General features: G+C 47.0%; 1 protein-coding gene across 1 annotated transcript in view; it reads left to right on the top strand.

Annotated features, from left to right (window-relative positions):
• LOC142817284 (uncharacterized) overlaps positions 1–20,111 on the top strand; it is a 31,127-nt gene extending 11,016 nt beyond the window's left edge. Inside the window, exons 2-3 of the mRNA XM_075894341.1 lie at positions 16,856–17,206; positions 19,496–20,111. Coding sequence (XP_075750456.1) covers positions 16,856–17,192 — 337 coding nt within the window. The 3' untranslated portion in view covers positions 17,193–17,206; positions 19,496–20,111. The remainder of the gene's footprint in view (positions 1–16,855; positions 17,207–19,495) is intronic.
• The last annotated feature ends 821 nt before the right edge of the window (positions 20,112–20,932 follow it).

Below are 20,932 nucleotides of genomic sequence, written 5' to 3'. Positions count from 1 at the left end.
TCTGGAAATGCAGGCCTAGGTATTTTGTTTCACGGTTGCGCTTCAACTTAATGTGGTCACGTGGGGTGCCTCACGAAATCCATGCTTTAGACCGGTCATGCCAGTGTACCCCATTAACGTACTTATTACCAAAAACGTACGCCATCTATAGGCTATAGTGGAGAGAGAAAAAGCAGATATTTAGAAAAAAACAAATAAAAAACGACAAATACTCGATAGTTTGCTTAATTGTATGTTGGTATCGTTTTGTTACAAACGTGAAGAAAACGAGCTCTTCGTCAATACCTTTTTCTTGGGCAAGACGAGCCTCGTTGGAAACTTGAAGCGCTATGACAGGCATTTTACTCCTTTTTCGAGACTGTGTTCGTTCAAGAGTTGATTGGCAGTCGGCGTCAAAGGTATGGAGAGAAAAACTCTAATTTTGCATCAGTTTGGGATTGTATTCGGTTAAACTGCGCTTTACCGCCTGGATGCTTTAGAAGAAGCGTGAAATCTAAAAATCGAGGCTGCAGTTGACGAAACAGAGAAATTAATCACTTTTAGTTCTGGACGCTCATGCTGCATAAACTTTTGATGGTGACTGAACATATTTCGATGCATTTGATGCCGCTTTCGGCTGCTATACGCACAGATGCGCCAACCTGGGTGAGCGTCAACAGCAACAGCAAACAAAGAAAAACATGCGGACGAGGAGGGGAAAAAACACATTTAACAACGCCCGTCTGTACATTTTGAAGCAGTTCTGGTTATATCTGTGTATATTACATGTAATATGAATTGTGCACTGTACCTTACATATTTACAGAAAGGGGGAAAATTATATCATTGTTTTAGGCAAGATTTTTGAGTAGACATAATTTTCGAGCAGCCAGGCAGGCACTTTCAAACATGACCAAACTATTCACAATCACGTAAATGATGCTTTCATAGAAACCTTCGTTAAAGACCCAACCTTATTCAGAGACGAGTCTTACCGAAGAAATGAACTCTTGTAGATCGTTTTCCAGCTCTCGCAAGTTCTTTTATCGAGAGATGCAAGACGAACGTTGCTAGGAAATTTACTGTGAACCCATTCAAAATTATCTTGATTGGCGCTATTGAACTGCCGTAGAAGGACGGGAAGTACTGGTACAAGAGCTGCAGTGTCACTTGTACCTGGGGCCCCTCTATCAGTGTTAATTTTTGACGTTTTTTTGTCAAGCGATTCACGTTTGTGAAGAGCTTTTATGATTTCATTGTGATTGACGCATTCTGTAACTTTGAAGCTAAAGGACCGTGAACTACTTTAAGCAACCTATATATTGTACAGTGAATGACTCTATATATTGGTGTCACCGATCTGTAGTAATACAACGCATACTCGACGACTGCTACATCAGTGACTTCTTACACTTTGCAAAAGTACAACAGAAAATGCTTCCAATGAGTCGTTCGTTGAATTCAGCTACCAGTTGTTGACATGTTCGTTGCAGTCTGCGCAAAATAAAGCGTTCACTATCGTAAAACTGTTTCAGCTGCATAATTTTTACTAACATCATCTTTCGCGATCTGCGGATTGTTTGTGTGCTTCCTTACTTGACCCTATATGCCTCGGATCGTACCCAATATGGGTGATTGGCCATGAAACCAGTGGTTATTGTAATGGGGACAAACGAAATCGAAATTTTGATGGAGAAAAAATAACTATTCTGTCATCTAGAGAATTTATTAGTGGCTAATCCTAAGGTGAGTTAAAAATAAAGTAGGCGTACAACTAATAGTTGAAAGGAATAAATGAATGGTAATTCCAAAAGCTAGAAATTCATTAGTTAGAAAAAAGAAAAAGGAAAAAAAATTTAACAACTGAACCTTCTTGTGTGTCTGAAAAATTCACAAACTGCTTCCCGGACGCTCCTGTTGCCGAGGCAAAAATAGGAAGCCCCTAAGGAAAAGCGTCTTTTTCAGAATGCAGAGTAATGTTTAATTTCCTGAATATAGTTTGTAAGTGTTTATTCTCATGCACTGTGAAATGTCGGCAAATAAGTAAAAAATGATCGGTGCTTTCTGACCCTTGACAGTGAAAGCAAAGGTATATGACACCTGGCCTGACCTATATTAATAAAAATTAAGAGGTGCATTTTGGTATCGAAGTTTTGTGATGCGCCATTTGCGTTTATTTTTTACCGAGGATGATAATCCTTAAAATATTTTCCATACCCCACTTAAGGGCATTTTCAATATAGGATAAATATCCTTAAAAGCCCTTTCGGAGGGTAATACCATAGAGAAGGGCTCATCATAAACGTGGAGTACAATCAGTATATAAACAGCTCCTAATAGCAAAGAAAAAAAAATGATGAAACTCTCACTAACTCGTGAAAGGTTTGAAACAGTGAAACTCGGCGGTTTTAAAGACTGAATAATCTGGTTGCTTTGACGTTGTTACCAGGTTGCTTCAAGGTCGTTGCTATGCTTTAGACAGCCCTGCTCTGCTGCTGGGACCTGATAGCCAATGGGCCTTTGTCGAGCAGGCTCCGAGCGCGGCTGACGCCAGTGTGATCCTGTATGGAGGGTGCCCACCTAGATTTGACGCGTCAAAAGATGTGATTATTATAACTACTTCGTGGTTTAAAGCCGGTAAACCACAACAAAGTACACACGCGCTACTGCGCCTGTTCTTTAAGGCTACGTAGTGGGTGCATAGCAAGTTCGAAAAGGTTTCATGTTCTAAACGTTTGAAGTACACACTACCAACAGAATATCGCTGTCGCGTTCAAATATTAAAGGCGAAGCTTTAAGGTCCCCTAATTTGTTATACGGGTGGCCCCTTAAAGGGGCCCCGGAACACTTTTTCAAGTAACCAGAGAATGAATTCACTTGAAGAGCTTATCGCCTCACAAATTCAAAGCCGCAAAAATTTTAAAATCCGTCCAGTACGAGAGGAGTTACAAAGATTTATCACACTCTGCAATCGCATTCTCTCTTCTCTCGTCCCGACGATAGCGCTGGAAGCTAAGCAGGGAGAAATGGCAGGGCCACATGGAAACGTCACGCGTGCCCTGTGAGCTCGAGCACTTTTCACTTTTTTTTTTCATCGAATGCGCGGCTATCTCAGTGTGATCACGCGTGCACGCGTGTACAAGATGTGGCATCTCGCGGCGATCTCTGTAACGAGCGAGCGCACCATGTTCAAATCAGCCAATGGTTGCCAGATATGCTTGCTACGTGTAATTTTTGGGCATATTGCGTGATTTGTAGAGAGCAGAGAAAGTAATTTTAAGCCGACTTACATAATGTATTGTGAATTCCAGGCCGCGTGTTGTGCTATAATATTTGGCTCACATGTTGTCGGGAGCCTCTACTACCGATCGGCAGCGTTTTCCGACCATGCTCTAAATGTGTTGCAGGGCCCTTTTAAGGCCCGCTACCCACTTTCTCAGTACGATCTTGGAACGTTTCTGAAAACTTTTTTACGTATTACATCATATACAATTTCACACATAGCCTATAAGATATTCACCTTATATTTATCAGACTATGTCGCCCTATGTAAATTTCTTATACAAACCAGCTTTGCTGCACTAAAATGATGTGGGGCTGGCGTGACAAAGGTTACGATTTGTCACGTCATTTCCAAATCATTTATATCACCCTTTAGACAACAGTTGGACCATACAGGGGCCACTTTATCTAAAAAAATTGTGGAGGTAAATAAATGTTTGGAGGTAAATACAAATTGTTCATTTTGCTGAATGCTGCGGTAGGCGTACCTTGATCAGTCCCATTGAAGCTATATTTCAAATCTTTCAGCTGCCTCCTGCTGCCTCTTCAAGCTCTTGGAAGTTTCACCGACACTCGTAAACCTCCCATATCAGTTGAACCGCTGCCCGGACCCTTCCTCGCCAACACGCCCCTTCCTCCCTGGCTTCCAGGGTGAAAGACTATGGGCGTGGCGAAGCTTCTAGCCACGCTTCTATTGCGCGCTTGTAGCCGATAAAGAGCTTCTTGGCTAACCATGGCAAAGGTTCTTGGTGGGCCTTATCTTTCTTCTGCGGCTTTATTCCGACCTCGTAGCCGAGCTTCCGCGACTTGGAGCTTCACGAGCGCGACTGCTATGTCGACTTCGGGACAAGCACCTGGACCTGCCGCGGCTCTTCTTCCTCATGGCGCTGCGACGATTAAGAGCCTCGCTTCCTGTGTTGTTGGTGCTGGTCGGGGAGGAGCTTACCCTCGTGGATTTATTTGTGGCTGCCTTGATGGTGGACATCTTCACAGTCGCGGGCTGTGTTGCGTCCGTTCATTTTCGCAACACTCCAGCGGCCGTGGAAGTGATGCGCGCTATCGGCTCCAATGACACGCCCATGTGTGGTCCACCGCCTGTGCGCTCGAATGTCGAAGCCTCGTCGGAAGGGTCAGCGGCATTGTCATCAGGAGCAGCCTAGTGTTTCGCTCTCCCGATTTTCAGCGGACCATGGGTGGCATCTGCCCGTTTTTTTCACCATGGTGTCTTGTCTCCAGCTCTCGATTTTACGTCTGTCCTCGATCTTGAAGTGCTCGCCGTGCTCTTGAGAGTTGCCGCTGGCCGGCAGGTGGGCTCCCGAGGACGGCTTTTGTGGGACAGCGGCGAAAGCCCGTATTTAGCAGCCAGTTGGCCTGAGTCCCTGCCACTGGCTGAGCAGAGCAGAGCAGACCTTGGGACCGTGCCACACATTTACACCGACAAGCCAAATCGAATTCTCAATGGATCGCGTTTGCTTCACGAGCACCGCGTGCGTGCAATAACTCTTCCTCGTCTCCCAGATATACCTAGTGCATTTATTTGAAGAGCGCCATCTCTAGTGTAAGTAAGAGCATTACCAAGGTTGCTGATAAATAGTGTTATCTATATATTAGACGGTATCTATTATAGCGAATATTTTACTATCGTAGTTTGCAATGTGTCGCAGATACAAAGTTTTTTTCATTGTTATATGCAGGCGTCTACTTCATCATCCGTTTCCTGATCCGCTCTCAGAACACGCCCACCAATTTTTCCAGCGCGAGATTCAATAACTCTGATGGGTGAGAGAACCAGTACAGAAAAAGAGAGGGGAAAAGCTGAAATATGAATAGAAAGAGAAATTTTTGCCAGAAGAGTATCCTGGCAAGGCGTAATTCTAACTCGCGTACCCACAATTCGAAGGTGAGTGTCCTCACGACTCCGTTGCCTGGTACACTACCAAGACATAGCATATATCTTTGTATTGTGTAGTATAGACACGTGGTTAGTAAAATAAATTAGAGTGCGGAGGAGGAAAAGGAAGGTGGGAAAACGAAAAAGGGAAATAAAAAATGGACATAGAGGAACAGTTAGAAAGAAGGGATGAGAAGGGGAGAAATAGATAGAAAGCGAGAGAAGCCTGAAGGCGAGAGAAACAATTTCAAGAATGAGAGAGAAACAGACTCCAAGTTAGTCAGTTGCTGGACTTGTTAGTGTGACATCCTGCGTAGGGCGGGCCAAATCAGTTCAGAAGAGGGAACAAGGAACAGAAAAGACAATATTAGCTATGCAGAACTCGCCGACAGTGTCTTGAACTGTTTCAATGTTCGCCATTTTTATCATTCACGACGAACTTCCTGATATTATATACGTGGACACGCTAAAGACTTCTTGCAGTACGCCTAGAAAAGTTTTGAATTTAACGAAAGTTATAGTCTTAGCAGAAATTGAACTTGAGCATTCTGCGTGCCAATGAAGTATTCTGCCACAGAGCCACACGAGGTCTCGGAACTGCATTGGAAGAAGTTCCATTAGATGCAGGCGTAACGCTAGTTAAACGTAGATTCTTGTTGAATGGCTGCTCATCTGAGTTTATGAACATTACACATGTACTCCATTGATACAGTCGCAAGCCTTATAACCGTCAGTTACACTTAAGCGCCCTCCACTGAAGTCGGAGTATATAATTAACGCTGTCCAGGACTACCATGCTCATGTACAGAAGCGCTGCATCAGCTTACCGCTTCTGAAATTCCCATGTTTCTGTAGGCATCGTTACGCAAATGTAAACAAGCAGTTGCATCTAACATTGATGTCTCTTCTGCGGGCACGTTTGTAGGTATCTTTAGCGTTACTTTGTTTCGCTAAATAAAAGCATTACACCGCAGTCACCTTCTTTTTGCATGTTTCTTATTCTTATCTTATACGCAGAATCAGCTAAAAAATTGAAAAATCTAGATTGTGGGATTTCAGGTTGAGCAAATGAATCTAAACTGGTGAAGTATAATAATAATCGCATCTTCCATGCAATTTCAGCAGCGAATGAACAACATCACAGCGCACATTAGGGAATAATTGGGGTTTATAGGGGCCACTTTATCTGACAACGTGCAGGAAGAAATGCAAATTGTTCATTTCGCTTAGCTATACTCTAAGCATCAGTCATAAATTAAGCCTCGAATCTAATAACTGCTTCGACTTTCATATACTTTCTCTTCAGGCAGTTGCGAGTCTGGCCGACCATCGCCTGCGCTGCTCGGAGCCCTGCTTGCCTTCACACGCCTCCCAGCATGGCCCTCGGACGCACGACTGTGGGCGTGGCGACGCTTCTTGCCGCTCTTCCAGCGCACACTCAGTCGAGCTCCTGAACGGTGGTTGTTCTTGCTGTGCCTGTCTTCTTTGGGTTTGTTCCGACCGCGTGGCCGAGCACTGCTTTGGACCTTACGCGCGCGTCCGCCACGGCGAACGCCTCACCCTTTACGGCTCACCTTTTTCTTGGCGCTGCGACGTTATTGAGCCTCGCTCCCCGCTTCGTGGTGCTACACGGGGAGGAGCTTCTGGAGCGCTTCCTGCGGCTCACTCTCGGGTCTTTCGTTGTGGCTGCCTCGCTGGTGGAAGGGTTCTGACTCGCGGGCTGCGTTGCCTTCCGCAACTTTCCAGCCGCCGCTGCAGCGATGGGCTTAGGAGTTAGCGGCTTCACCGGGAGGCCCCTGGGTGGTCGACCGCGCGGACGTTTGCCTGTCGGAGCCTCGTTGGAAGGGCCAGCGGCATTGTCGTCAGCAGCAGCCTGGCGCTTCGCTCGCCCGACCTCTGGTGAACCGTGGTTGGCCCCCATTCGTTTCTTTGCCATGAGGTGGTGTCTCCAGGCCTTGATCCCACGTCAGCCTTTGATCCCGAAGAGCTCGGTGTGCTCCTCAGCGTTGCCACTCACAGGCAACTGGGCCCCCGAGGACGGCTTCGGTGGAACAGCGGCGAATGTCCGGGTTGAACAGCCAGCTGGATTGAGCCACTGCAACTGGCTGAGTAAAGCAGACTGGAGCAGAATCTTGGCACTGTGGCACAAATCCACGCTGACAGGCCAAATGAAATTCTTAATTCTTTGCGTTCTGTTCTCGTGCTGATGATGATGATGATGATGATGATCCTTGACACTCTGGCGCACACCCACAAAGGGGGATCGGCCAAGAACCGGGCGGCAGGATCTTAACTAAAAGGCTAATGGTTTTTCAAAGAAAACGTAATTTTGGGCTAAAAAAATATAGAAAGGAAAGCCGAAAATCGAAAAAGGAGTATATCTGAGCGGGGAGCGATGCAGGCCATCAGATGCGATTTGAGACAGAGGTAATGGTGGGTCTATATATATATATATATATATATATATATATATATATATATATATATATATATATATATATATATATATATATATATATATATATATATATGTATATGTATGTATGTATATATATATATGTATATATATGTATGTATATATATATATGTATATGTATGTATGTATATATATATATGTATATATATGTATGTATATATATATATATGTATATGTATGTATGTATATATATATATGTATATGTATGTATGTATATATATATATGTATATGTATGTATGTATATATATATATGTATATGTATGTATGTATATATATATATGTATATGTATGTATGTATATATATATATGTATATATATGTATGTATATATATATATGTATATATATATATATATATATATATATATATAGGCAGATTAACATGGCAATCGCTTTGTTTCAATTATGTATTCAAATACCGCAGAGCAGACGTCCCTGTGGCTATAACCGAATTTAATGCTGCCAAACGACAAAATTACTGCCACATTTAATTCTAATCCCAATTTTTCAAGTGGAGCTACCAGGTATCTTTTCCGCTGATGAGAATACCGGCGACAGAACAAAAAGAAGTGATCTATCGTTTCCGTTTTTTGGCAAGTCTGACATAAAGGTGACGCCTTTAGACCAACTTTATGCAAATAATAATTCAGTTGAGGAATTCTGCAACGCAATCTTGTAAAAGTAACTTCCAAGTGCCGTGTTGCACACCACTGTCTATTCCAGCGGCATCTTAGATGTGCGAAGTCTCGATATTTATCCAATGAGTAGCAGTCGTATTCACGCAAACAGAGGTTTCTAAACCTTATTGCTGTCGCGTAAGCCGTATCAGGCAAAATCGGGATAATGGGACCGCTAAGAGATACTGTGGCTAGTGCATATGCCATCTCATTGAGATATATGCCACGATGACCTGGTACCCGTGCACCGCGTGCGTGCAGTGCTTCTTCTTTCTCTTTTTGTTTTAATTAGAGCATTGTATTCAACAGTGAAATCTGCATTGTGAGTGAAAGCGTCGCCAAAATTGCTAATCGAAATTTGCGTGTATAATCAATGGTATTTAGTATTACAGCACAGTTTATCAAGTTGAAATCGACCACGTGTCATAAGTAAAAATAATATTATTTAGAATATTAATAATATTAATATTATGATAATAATGATGATGCCGTCACGCGATTCGTTCTCTTCTTCTTCTTCGTCATCGTCATCATCTTCCGATTCGCTCTCCGAACAGGCGTGCGAATTTTTCCAGCGCGAGATGCAATAACTCTCATGGGTGACAGAACAGGTCACTTCGATTTGGCTGCACTGGCGGCACCAGTTCAACGGGTACAGCACATTTCTCCTCTATTTGCTGGTGCCCCGCGCAAGCTCTGCACTGGCTTCCTCGTTTTGTGGCGGCACAAGCGTAGTGCTGCACGAGTTCTCGGCCGGCCTGCACTTGCTCAAGAGGAGGTGCAAAAAGGTGCAGCATGGCGTGCGCCCCTTCGTCCCTCAAGATTGGAGCAGACGACACTGTGTGGGGTTCAGGGCACGCGTGCGAAAATAGTTGAGTCAAACTCGTTTCAGTTTTTATGGCATGAAGACAGCCATCGCGGCAGTGCTTTGGTAAACAACGCCATCAATACACGCCGCGTCCTGTGACACTTTTCAGAACTAGTGCAGGCAGTGCAAGCCAAATCGAAGTGACCTAACGAGTACAAAGAGAGATGGTACGGCAGGCGTACAGAAAGAGAGAAAAACATATTTTCGCCGAGGAAAGTATCTTGGCAAGGTGGAGTCTGAACGCGCGTGCGCATGATCCAAATGCGCGTGTCCTTGCCACCCGGTTACCCAGGCACGCCATAGAGAAGCTTGGCACCGTGACACACCTCCACACTACGCTGAAGGGCCCAATGAAATTTCTAATGATGACGATGATCCTTGTTATACTGGCGCACACTCACAAAAGAGTTCTCGTGAAACGCGTGTGCAGTGCTTCTATAATTGATATATTCAGAGCATTTTAACCAACAGCGCAAGATGCAATGTACAGTATAGTGCCAGATTCCTTCCTAAAGTTTCGTTATTGTCCTGTTACACTTTTTTTCTTTATTGATCGTCCCGTTACACTGTGTAATGTCTTGCGCCAGGTGTGTCGAATGACCTAGATCCATCGAGATAATCATAGAACATTCCGATGCGATTACGCGTGCAACACGAACGTTAGAACTTTCTAGAACTCAAGTGGGCGCTAGCGTTAACACTTCAAAAGTCGACCGCACCTGTATAAATGCCGACGCGCTTCAGAGCTGGTCAAGTGATCGATGGCCGACACTCAGTTCGTCACTATCGGTGCGAATGGGCGATGCTGTAATCTGGTTTTCCGTTTATCAGCCACAAGTCCGGCCAATTCAACTTTCATCTTGGAAGTACCGACTGTGCACTGCCTTCCTCATATTAGTAGTCGGGTGCTGTGTCAGAAGGGACACAGTACCCGCAGGTACCGCGGTCCCAGGTCGTTCCTTTTCCTTTACTTCCCTTTTATCCTTTGTCGTTTATCCCGTTCTTTTTCTATTTTTATTCATCTCGTTTTATTACAATTTTCTTCCTATTCATTTTATTTTTATTATTTTTGTCTGTGCGTTCGTCTATCCATCCGTCCGTCCATGCGTCCCTCTGTCTGCCAGTCTGTTAGTCTCTCTGGCGACGAGCACAAGCCGCCGTGGCCCTGGCGTCCCGCTGCTCCGCTTCGTTCATGCTCAACCGACGCTCCGATACTTACGGCGACGATCCAGGATACAGAGAGGCACTTGTTCCCGAGCACCCAGACACAGCCAGGGCAACAGCTAATCGTAGAGTAGCGGTACAGTGCCATAGAGATTATCCTCACTCAAGTGCAGTTTGTATGTGCTTGTATGAGACAGCGCCATCTATTATACTGACTGACGCGGGACAAGGTTGTACTAAAAGGAGATTCGCTCCTAAAATGGTTGACGCTTTAGAGCGATACGTACACAACTGTGGGAGTGCACTAAGCTTTCCCTAATTTCAAAGCCATCCCGTGGGCCTGACACTTGATGAGGCTCTGTTGACGATAATTGCGCCTACAAGATCAACAGCATTGGCCATAAGTGAGGTGGGAGTGTGTACTGCCGACGGAAAACGAGTGACAAGTTCACGGCATTGCCAGTGTTTAGAAACACTTTATTTCGTCTTAAAATTCTACGAACACATAGATGCATGTGTGTTTAACGGTTTCGACTACACAGTATTCAACTATGGCAGAGCTTAAGCCATTCTTTGGGCCTCACACTTGATGAGGCCGCATCAACAAAAAATTCACTGCAGCCCCCTCAGAGGTTGTCGCAATGATTGAGAAGGAGAGTTTTCTTCGCACGTTCAACGAGTTCATTAACTTCGTCGTGTGTATAGGAAAAACGGTTAACGATTTAGAGTACTTGGTACTCTACTATGGGAGAGCACTGTCCGTCGATAGGTGTTTAGAAAAATAGGTTAACGATTTAGACTACATATTGCTCTACTATGAGAAAGCATGAAGCCGTCCGGTGGAAGAACATATGTTTGCCACACGCTTTCGGTAAGGGTAACGCTACGCTGGGTTATGCAGTTTAGTACTGAAGCATTCGCCACAAATAAAGTAGCTTGTTATTTTTTCTTGCAAGGTCACAGTAGTTTCGCTGGTTTTCACTTAAACACCTGACTCCCCCCACCCCCCACCTCCCGCCAAATTTAGACAAAGATTCTTAAACCACTGTTCAGTAGACGCCGTATTTTGAACGGACGACAAACTTTTAATCTTGAAAATGCCTAATGTAAAGAGTAGAGGTCAAAAAGTACTTAAGGTGTGAACGGAAGAAATAAAGCTGAACTTTCTCGCACAAGCAAATGGCAGGCGCACCTTACGTGATTACGATATGCGGTCCCTAGCTCGCACTTGAACCATTTAGTGCATACTTTCTTTATTGTATGACTTATGATGGGGAACCCGCTCGCTGTATTTCATTCCAACCGGTTGTGCCCCCGCGATCTCCGACGACAGCGCAGTTATGACCGACTGGGCTCGCCCTACGCCATCTCCTGACGCCGCCGACAAGAGCTCTCGCTGAGTGAGGCCCCGTCCTCGGACTCCTGCGACCGTGTCCATCTTTCCTATCTCCCCCTTACTTCCGTCGTTTTCTGTGGCGCGCTCTTCCTCTGTCTCTCTATTTCTTTACTTTTTTATCCTATCTTTTTAATCTCACCCCACCCCTCGTGAGCTACTGTTGAGGTGTCCTCCCCCTGAGAGTCAATTACGGGGCTCACTTTTCTCTTCTGTTCATTTAAAATCACTCACACACACTTATGATGTGATTCAAGAAGCTCAAACTGTGGATGACTACAATGTAATCGATAAAGTTGGAATTGGCTTGTTTTTGTGAAACTTTTGAATTGGGCTGCTGCCTGCGTAATGGATAGCGTGTTTAAAGCAAGAGCACGTGAAAACGATGCGGAATATTTTCGAACTTCATTAAGCGTCCTCATCATCGCCATTTATCATGATGATGATCATGATGATCATCATCATTTCATAGCCACAGCCCCGCGCCTCCCGCGAAGCTCTTGCATAGCTCGAGCTGCGAGAGAAGAGAGCGAGTTCATGCGCCATTTGGACGGAATATAATCACCTAAAATATCCGTGGAAATCGCAGTGGAGCCATTCTCGACAATCACAAGTGGTGATCACCAGATTTCGATGTCGTGTGCCCCCATTAATCTTTTATTGCTTCAGGGTTGGTCTGATGAGATCACCACTCTGTTAATTCTGCGGAAAACTGTAAAATATCGCACATTACTTTTTGTCATGTGCAATATATTCTCGTATCAGAACTTGACATATAATTATCCCTTTTACAAAAATAGGCTTGAACTATCGGAGAAAAATGTTTTAAGCTTCGGTGCCTCAGGTTTGGGATACTGCCACAAGGAAGCGTTTGATGCAGAGTGCAATTTTATTATAACTACGAGTATCATTTTATTCTCGTACTTAAAAGTATTCGTTATTTTGTTAAGTTAAAACGTGAGTTTTCAGAATTATTCCCTTCAGGTTATTACGGCAGTCTGGAATACAAGCTGAAAAGCATATTACTTGTAGTTAAATTCACTATTTTATGTACTATTGCTCTCTATTTTTGCTTTTAAATTTCATAGCGTACCTTAAATAACTTATGATGGGCAACCCACTCGCGGTATTTCATTCCGACCGGTTGTGCCCCCGCGACCTCCGACGACAGCGCAGCTATGGTCGACTGGGCTCGCCCTACGCCATCTCCTGACGCCGACAAGAGCTCTCGCTGAGTGGGGCCCCGTTCTCGGTGGTTTCTACGTTGCATTCTTGGCGAAGCCCCCTAAGTGGGTACGTGCCATGTATCTAGGAAAGCAAAGCAAAGAAAAGGCTTGACGGATGCTCGAAAAGTAATTTTCGAAATGTGGATAAATCCGCGACATACCAAATTAATCGAGTTTGGCAAAACTACTATTGTACTATTGCTCTCTATTTTTGCTTTTAAATTTCATAGCGTACCTTAAATAACTTATGATGGGCAACCCACTCGCGGTATTTCATTCCGACCGGTTGTGCCCCCGCGACCTCCGACGACAGCGCAGCTATGGTCGACTGGGCTCGCCCTACGCCATCTCCTGACGCCGACAAGAGCTCTCGCTGAGTGGGGCCCCGTTCTCGGTGGTTTCTACGTTGCATTCTTGGCGAAGCCCCCTAAGTGGGTACGTGCCATGTATCTAGGAAAGCAAAGCAAAGAAAAGGCTTGACGGATGCTCGAAAAGTAATTTTCGAAATGTGGATAAATCCGCGACATACCAAATTAATCGAGTTTGGCAAAACTAGCTGTCTGGTCGGCTACCAAAATCAAGGTGTAGTTATTAGTGTCTATTTTCTTGTTGATGTTTATTTTCTCACTCTCAAAATCTTGGTTTTCTTAATATACTGTCTTCATTCTACAACTTTCTTTTTCCTTTTTTTGTTGTGAGCAATAGTGAAGCAATGGTCCATATGACACTACATGTTCTCTTGGCCCATCCCCCAGAGCGGGTATGAGCCGTAGATTAGAGGCTACAAACAAACGAAGAAACAAGCTGGCAGCCGCCGTTGCTCCACTTCAGTCCCTATGTATAAAGTGGCTAGTTTGGTACGGCTCCGTGGGCCGCCTTCGACGTCGTCGTCTCGGGCCTCTCTGTACCGTCCACGCTACGGTGACCTGAAGGACACGCCCTTCGACGAGCTACCGGCTACCATGCTTCCGCAACTCTGCCCGCCAGTCCCGCCGTTCCACCCCACCTTACCCCATGCATGGCTCATGTGATTCGACGCCGTTCTCGCATTGATTGGCGTCGCGGACTTGCCGCTTATGCACGTCATCTTGCTGGATGCGCTGCCGCTTGAGTTTCGCCAACTTGCTGCAAAATCGACCGCAAGCCCGCCGCCATAGGACGCCATCTTCACTGCGCTGCTCACCTGCTACGTCCTCACGTACCGCCCGTTTCCAGGGTCTCGCGAATTGTCGCCACTGCGTCGCAGCGCGCACTACCAACCGCCCGCAACCATCCATTGACCGCGACCACGCTACCCCTGCTACGACTCCCCCTACCTCAGATCCAGTCGCACGAACATCCAAATCTGCACCTGAGCACGACGACCAGATAGACGACGCTCCCATTTCGACTGGTCTCAGCACCGAGAGGGGCGTCCCCTTGGAGCCTGCGAACGCAGGTCCGTCACTCGTGCTTGCCACCTGCACGTCGTCTTACACCCCAGACAACTCAGGCAGGTCAGTCTTCACGACGGCAACCTCGCCGCACGCCTTGGAGCCTGCCGCAACAACGGACATCGTCGTGCCTGCTATTCGCCCCCTAATCGCGGAGGCATCGCCGTCGACGGTGTCCGAAGATGACTCTCAACCGGCCTTAACGCGCCGTACGTCTTGCAAGCAGCCACTATCACCTACCTCAACGTCTCCCGCAGCTGATGTTCCTGCCCGTGACATGCAACGACCGAACTTCCGGGATGCTGCCGGACAGACCGCACGTTTTGTACCACCCATGCAGGCGGACAACCACCAGGCTGCTGCCACGAGCACGGGCACGCCATTCAACTCCAGGCCACGACTTCTGGGCTCCACAACCATCCCTCGGAGCCTTTAACGCTGGATGGACATACCAGACGTCAGTCCGCAACGCGGGCTCGTTGGTGACACGAGCGACGACGCCCAATCCTAGTGCCTGTCTACCACACTTGACAGCGCACAGAAGAAATCATCGCGTTCGCCGTAAAACAGAACGTCCCCTTTTCAAGCGTCCTGCTATGCAGTCGTGCGTTGCAGCCATGGCCTTCAAGACGGCGCAAGCGCCTACTAGGTCTGCCCGACGCAATGGCCAACCACTTATCGTGCGCATGACTACGCGTAGAGCACGCGGCGCCGTTATTCAGGCACGGCGTTTTTGCGTTTATCGACTGGACCACCCCTGCCGGCACGCCAGCCGGAACGAAACGCTGACGCCGGTGTTCTATCGACGACGACGTCCAAACGAGCACGACCAGCCCACTACTTGTCGGAAGCCAGGTCGGCGCCCTGTGCGCTGACGGAGGCCCCGCCGCGGCACTTGCACTTCAGTACTCGGTCGTCCTGGCTCCGCTTCGATGCATTGCACCGTCTCGGCTTCATCACCGGCTATGCCTCATCAGCGCCTTCACACGGCTCCACCACCAACCAACCACCTTTGCCTGCAGCGAGCGTTCCCGACACGGGGTGGGCTCTCGAGTGATACCACTAGGTTACTATGGTGCCCGCCTGTCTGTGACCACAGGGTCTTGGAGTCTCCTTCGACCTCTGCACTTTTCCCAGTGTAGCCCACCAGAGGCACACTGGTTGCCGATAGCTCCTTCCCGTTGACGAGCTGGTTTGCTCGCTGACTCTTTAGCTTCTCGACCTGCACACTTTTGTATTCGTGCTCTCATTGTTTTTATCCGTGGTTCATTTCTGTGTGTAGGGGGGGGGGGAGTAATCTGTTGTTGCATCATCACGATCATCATTTCATAGCCACAGCACCACGCCTCCAGCGCAGCTCATGAAAAGCTCGAGTTGCGCGTTAAGAGAACGAGTTCACGCGCCTGGCTTTACGGACCCTGGCAGCCACCGCTACACTTCAGCCACGAGGAATAAAGTGACAAGTTGGGCACGGTTCCTGCCCAGCCGTGGTGGTTTAGTGGCTAAGGTACATGGCTGGTGACCCGCAGGTCGCGGGTTCCAATCACGGCTGCGGCGGCAGCATTTTCGATGGAGGCAGAAATGCTGTAGGCTCGTGTGCTCATATTAGGGTGCACGTTAAAGAACCCCAGGTGGTCGAAATTTCCGAAGCCCTCCACTACGGCACGCGCATACCAGGGGCAAGGGTGGGCTGGAGCCCCCCAAATTTCTCGCCTGCCCCCCCCCCTATGCCCACTCAATTGCCCGGAAGCATATATTGAAAACCTAGTAGGAGCAGAGCTAGCTTGCCCCCTCCCCTCCCCCCCCCGGAGGAACTCACTTTTCGTGGTTGCCCCCCCCCCCCGGTAAAAACATCCTGGCGCCGCCCCTGGTGCATACGCGCACGCACGGTCATTGCGGTCATTCAGTGTGAAGAATGACCGCATTCAAATTGCGTCTTTCCTCAAATTTTCGAGTCTCATAACAAAGAGAGCGGTATTTATATCACCAACGCGAATTAGAAAGCCGTCAGTAACGCTCAGTGCTATTTTATGACGCAGCAGATGGCACGTGGTTTGGTTCTGCAGCTTCCAAAGAGCTGTTCTGTTAAGATTTTCTAAGATGTCTAGGCACTGCAATGCTGTCAAGGGAAGTTGTTGCCGCCGACTCGAATGCCGATGACTAGTGTCAATACATTCCGCTGCAGCGGTGGCGGCGTCGAGAAATAGAATAATCAGCCACAGCTTCAACGTAACATTGCATGGCTGTAAACGGCGTTCGGTAGGCGTATGCACAACTCTAGTGCCTAGAGGTGTAACTCCATACGCAGTTACTCTATGCCTTTCGTAGCAGCCAGGCTGGCGGTATTTTGTGAAACTCATCAGCAACGTGTACTCAATTGACAAAGAAACGAAGAAAAAAAAGGGAACATTGTATTGCGTGACTGAACAATAAGAAAAGTAATACGACGCCTGCCTCGTCCTTATAGGATCCGTCCATATGGCGGCGTCGTCTTTGGCACTCGACACATACGCACCGTCCTGGCATCGCGGGGAACTCAGCCTCTAGTGCAGTCCAAGCGGAGAGCATTCCCGGGTCAACCGGCCTGCGCCAACTGGTCCTGTACGTGTTCGGCCCTGCTTGTGGCTTCGTACAGCTTCGCGGCGCTGATTATGGTGATCACGAGCACCGGGCGCGACCAGGACGTCCACGTCCACAACGGTGTCAAGTCCCCGACCAGCACCACCTCCACGAAGGAAGAGACGTACTGCGGGCGCAGCTGTGAGGAGGAGGACATCACATATCAGAAACCACATCGACGATAGAATTCCTGAAAAAAGTAAGCGGGCGAATCGCGATATCTAAGAACAAGTAAAGGCTTTTTTTTGCCCTTAATAAGTTTTAAACAACCAGCTTGCAGGATTCGAATTATTCTGTTTTAATTTTTCTCAGACCAAACAAATTCGCTCCGTCAGAGAGAAGGCCTTTTTAACATTGGTATTACTACAATGAGAGCAGAAAATTGAGATGGTAGAACAATCGATAGCTGGGCTAGTTGGTAATATATTTCCATATAATATGTACGCATTGTTTAATCTCTCCTTCCCACCCCCCGATCTGGCTATGCACCCCTGATCGCCAGCTACAATTTTGGCTTCGGCAATTACTTGCACCACTGACCTGTTGCACTTGATTTTCAGAAACAATAAATATTCCTTGTACCGCATAAGTTGTACTTCAGAAGCAACCATCTAGGACAAGCAGAGTGCATGTGGATTACGTGTGCGTAGCTTTCGCCATCATGTCGAAGGGGGGGGGGGGCAAGCTGTGCCGCAGAGCACCCCCCTCCCCCTTCGTCCTGTTAGGAGAGTCCGAAATAAAATGAGCTTCGCCGTACACACGCTAGTGCAAAGGTGGCAAAAAAAAACTATGGCAATGACGTAATTCCGACAACGACCTGCCTTTGGTTCTCCATGTCATAGGGAGTCTTACAATATTTACTAGTGTAAACTGGCACTGTGATCATTCAGCCGCAATGGGAACAGGAGCGTAAGCAGATATCTCTTTCGGAATAGAGATGGACACCTTGTTTTCAAGGGGGTGGGGGGAAGGCGCATATCCTTGAAATGTTCATTTTTCGCTCTGTGTGCCCGCGAAAAAACTTAGGCTGTGAGGGGGGGTGCACGGGCCTGGTGGGTTAACTCCTTGGTACGCTACTGCACGGTAATGATGAGGGGTACACGGATTGCGGTCATGTTTGCGGGCTTCAGACGCACTTTCAGCTTAGCTTCTTGCTGCGCTTTGATTTTGCTTCAAGTAATAAAAAACGGACCAATGTGAACTGCTTGTGCCGATTTGAACTGCATGGTTAGGCAAAAAAAAAAACGTTCACTATGGTGAAGCGTAACGACGTAACTTTTGCCTAATATTTGCGGCAAAGTGGATTCAGGCAACACGGAGCCAAACGCAGCCAGAAGTACGAAGCTTAGACAAATCTGTCTACTACCCATGATTCTCATGGTGGCTGAAGCAAAGTGCGTTGATGCTCCCATAGGCACTAGCTCCACAGTTCCCTCTAGAACATTTATAGAAAACTCTATGCCCCGGGCTTACAAGGATGAAAGTGCAGAATAAACACTTTTTGAAATGCAACTTAAATGGGCCCTGCAACCCTTTCGTGGCATGACCAAAAACGCTCTCGGGGCTCCTGAGAACACGATCCAAACATTGTAGTGAAACCCATGAATTAACAGTCAATCCTAAAGGTCCGCTAAAAATTGTTCCCTCATTTTTTTCGAGCGATGCCATATACCCACGTGACCACGCCATGTACCCAAATTTACGACCATTGGCTGACGTCAGCGTCGTGAGGCGCGTAGTTACCGAGGTCTCCACGCGCTCGCGATCACGCTGAAAGTAAGCCGCACGTTCGAAGTTCTCAAGGTCATGACGCGCCCGCGACGTAATTTCTTTCCCCTGTGCCATCCCTGCCTGCTTGGCTTGCAGCGCCATCGCCGGGGTGAAAGAAGGGAGCAATTACAGCGTTAGAGAAATTAAAAGGGAACGATGACTTCGTTTAGATTAGCAAAGTGCAGTCTGAGAATCCCATATGCTTCCCTACCATAAGTTCATTATTAGCGGACAGAATGCAAGGTTGAAGTTTCACTTTTAAATTTTGCGCCAAAATATCTGCTGTGCGTGACATAAGAAACATCAAAATGTATTTTTGATATTTTCGCGGCATCGGCTCGATGAAATTTTCTCAGCTTTTGTACGCTAGCTCTATAGCACCAACAGATTGCAATGTACTTCTTTTTTTATATATTGGAAGTTCGGTAGGACACAGTAGACGCCCTCCAGATTTCCTACGTCACGGCTTTTTGTGAGAGACTCTCATGATGACGTCACGACCCGCATTTTCTTTTCCCGCACTTTTCCGGCTTGCTCGCGTCGCGGTATAAGAAGAATAGTGTTTTCCAGATTATGAAGTTGAAATTAACTAATGTGCAAATAGTTTCGCTCTGTAGTGTCCCTCGGCTCGTCCTTCACGGATGAATTTCCTGTGGCCAGAATTTCCTAAATTAATTAAAGTCCTGTAATGAAAACATTCTATGGTTATTTGTTGCAGGGCCTTTGGCAACACTTGGTGGTGGACGGGGCAGCGAGGATCGCTCCCATTCCTTGCCCGAGCACGCCTACGGCACGTGGTGCAGCTCTCACATGCTTAATCGTCGTTTCGGGGCTGATGCAGGGCGCGGGAATGGCGAAAGGAAGCAGCACAAACAGTGTCACGGCCACCACGTAGATGGCGAGCAGATGCGAGTTCCGACGCAGCGAACCCAGGAAGCCCACGTTGGTGACCAGCAGCGCCGGCACGAGCACCACGTGGGCGCGGGCTTTCGTTTGGTACACCTGCAGGGCCTTCATCAACTCGTCTTTTCCGCTGCTCCCGGACGCTGAATTGTTCCACGACTCCATGGAGGTCTCCTGCCCAAGATGAGAGGCAAATCAAGGCTTCTGCTTTGGACAAGACAGCGAGATTTAGAATGCGGTCCCTGTGTCGTGCTTGGTAAAGAGAAGCGCCTCCTGTTGACACGTTTTCAACTAAACGTTATTGCACATGCTCACTGATATGAAAACAACAAACATGCCCTCCGAAAACTATCTTGAACATGTTTACCCTCCTACCCAAAACATACAATTAGCTAGGAAAATAAAGCAACCTTGTTTTTTTTTGACTGATTCTTGGTTTACGACTGCATTTTCTGAAGACGAAAAGACTTACGTCATACCAGCGGTGACTGGGTTTGTACATCTCTGCAAACGTGCGCCAACTAGCCCAACGACAAGTTTTGACGAAAATTTAGTTTCGCACTTTTTTATGCAGTTAATCAAGTTTAATTAAAAGGACTGCGTGGGGACCTAAGCAGGCGTAATGGTTGATAATGCCATATATAAGTGACTTTTGACAGGGGAAAAGGAAGAAATAAGCGAAGTTCCACTACTGTCACTCTCTATGGTGGCACCTACACAGTTATGTGCAGGGGATGGAGTAGGGATTAAAAAAGATAGGGAGGAATAAAAGGTATAGATATAGGAAGAGGCACAAGGACAGGAAAGATGGCCATGGTTCCATAAGCTTGAGGACGGGGCACCACTAAGCGAGAGCTCTTTTCGGCGTCAGGAGGTGGCGTAGGGCGAGCCCGTCGGTCAGAGCTGCGTTGTCGTCGGAGATCGCAAGGGCAGAACCGTTCAGCACGAAATCCAGCGAGCGAGTCGATCATGCCATAAATAAAAAAAATGCCTGGTTATAACTTGCCAATCAAGCAGGCCTCGCGAACATGCACAACAAAGAAAAGATTTTGAACACCTGGTAGGGACTCGCCAAGTAATGTTGTACGGGTTCGAGTTGCGAGTACAGCAACACATATCCTCTTTTAATCTCGTCCGTCGTATTCGTTGTAGCGCTGATTGGTCTTTTACTTGATTATGAACCTAATTTCTCAGGTTACCCATTGCTGAACGCGGCTTCAAACAAGCACTGACACAAAGAAATGCCATTTTT

The sequence above is a fragment of the Rhipicephalus microplus genome, chromosome 5 (assembly GCF_043290135.1).
Source record: "Rhipicephalus microplus isolate Deutch F79 chromosome 5, USDA_Rmic, whole genome shotgun sequence".
In the NCBI taxonomy this organism is placed as follows: Eukaryota; Metazoa; Arthropoda; class Arachnida; order Ixodida; family Ixodidae; genus Rhipicephalus; species Rhipicephalus microplus.
This window is presented reverse-complemented; position numbering and strand designations above follow the sequence as displayed.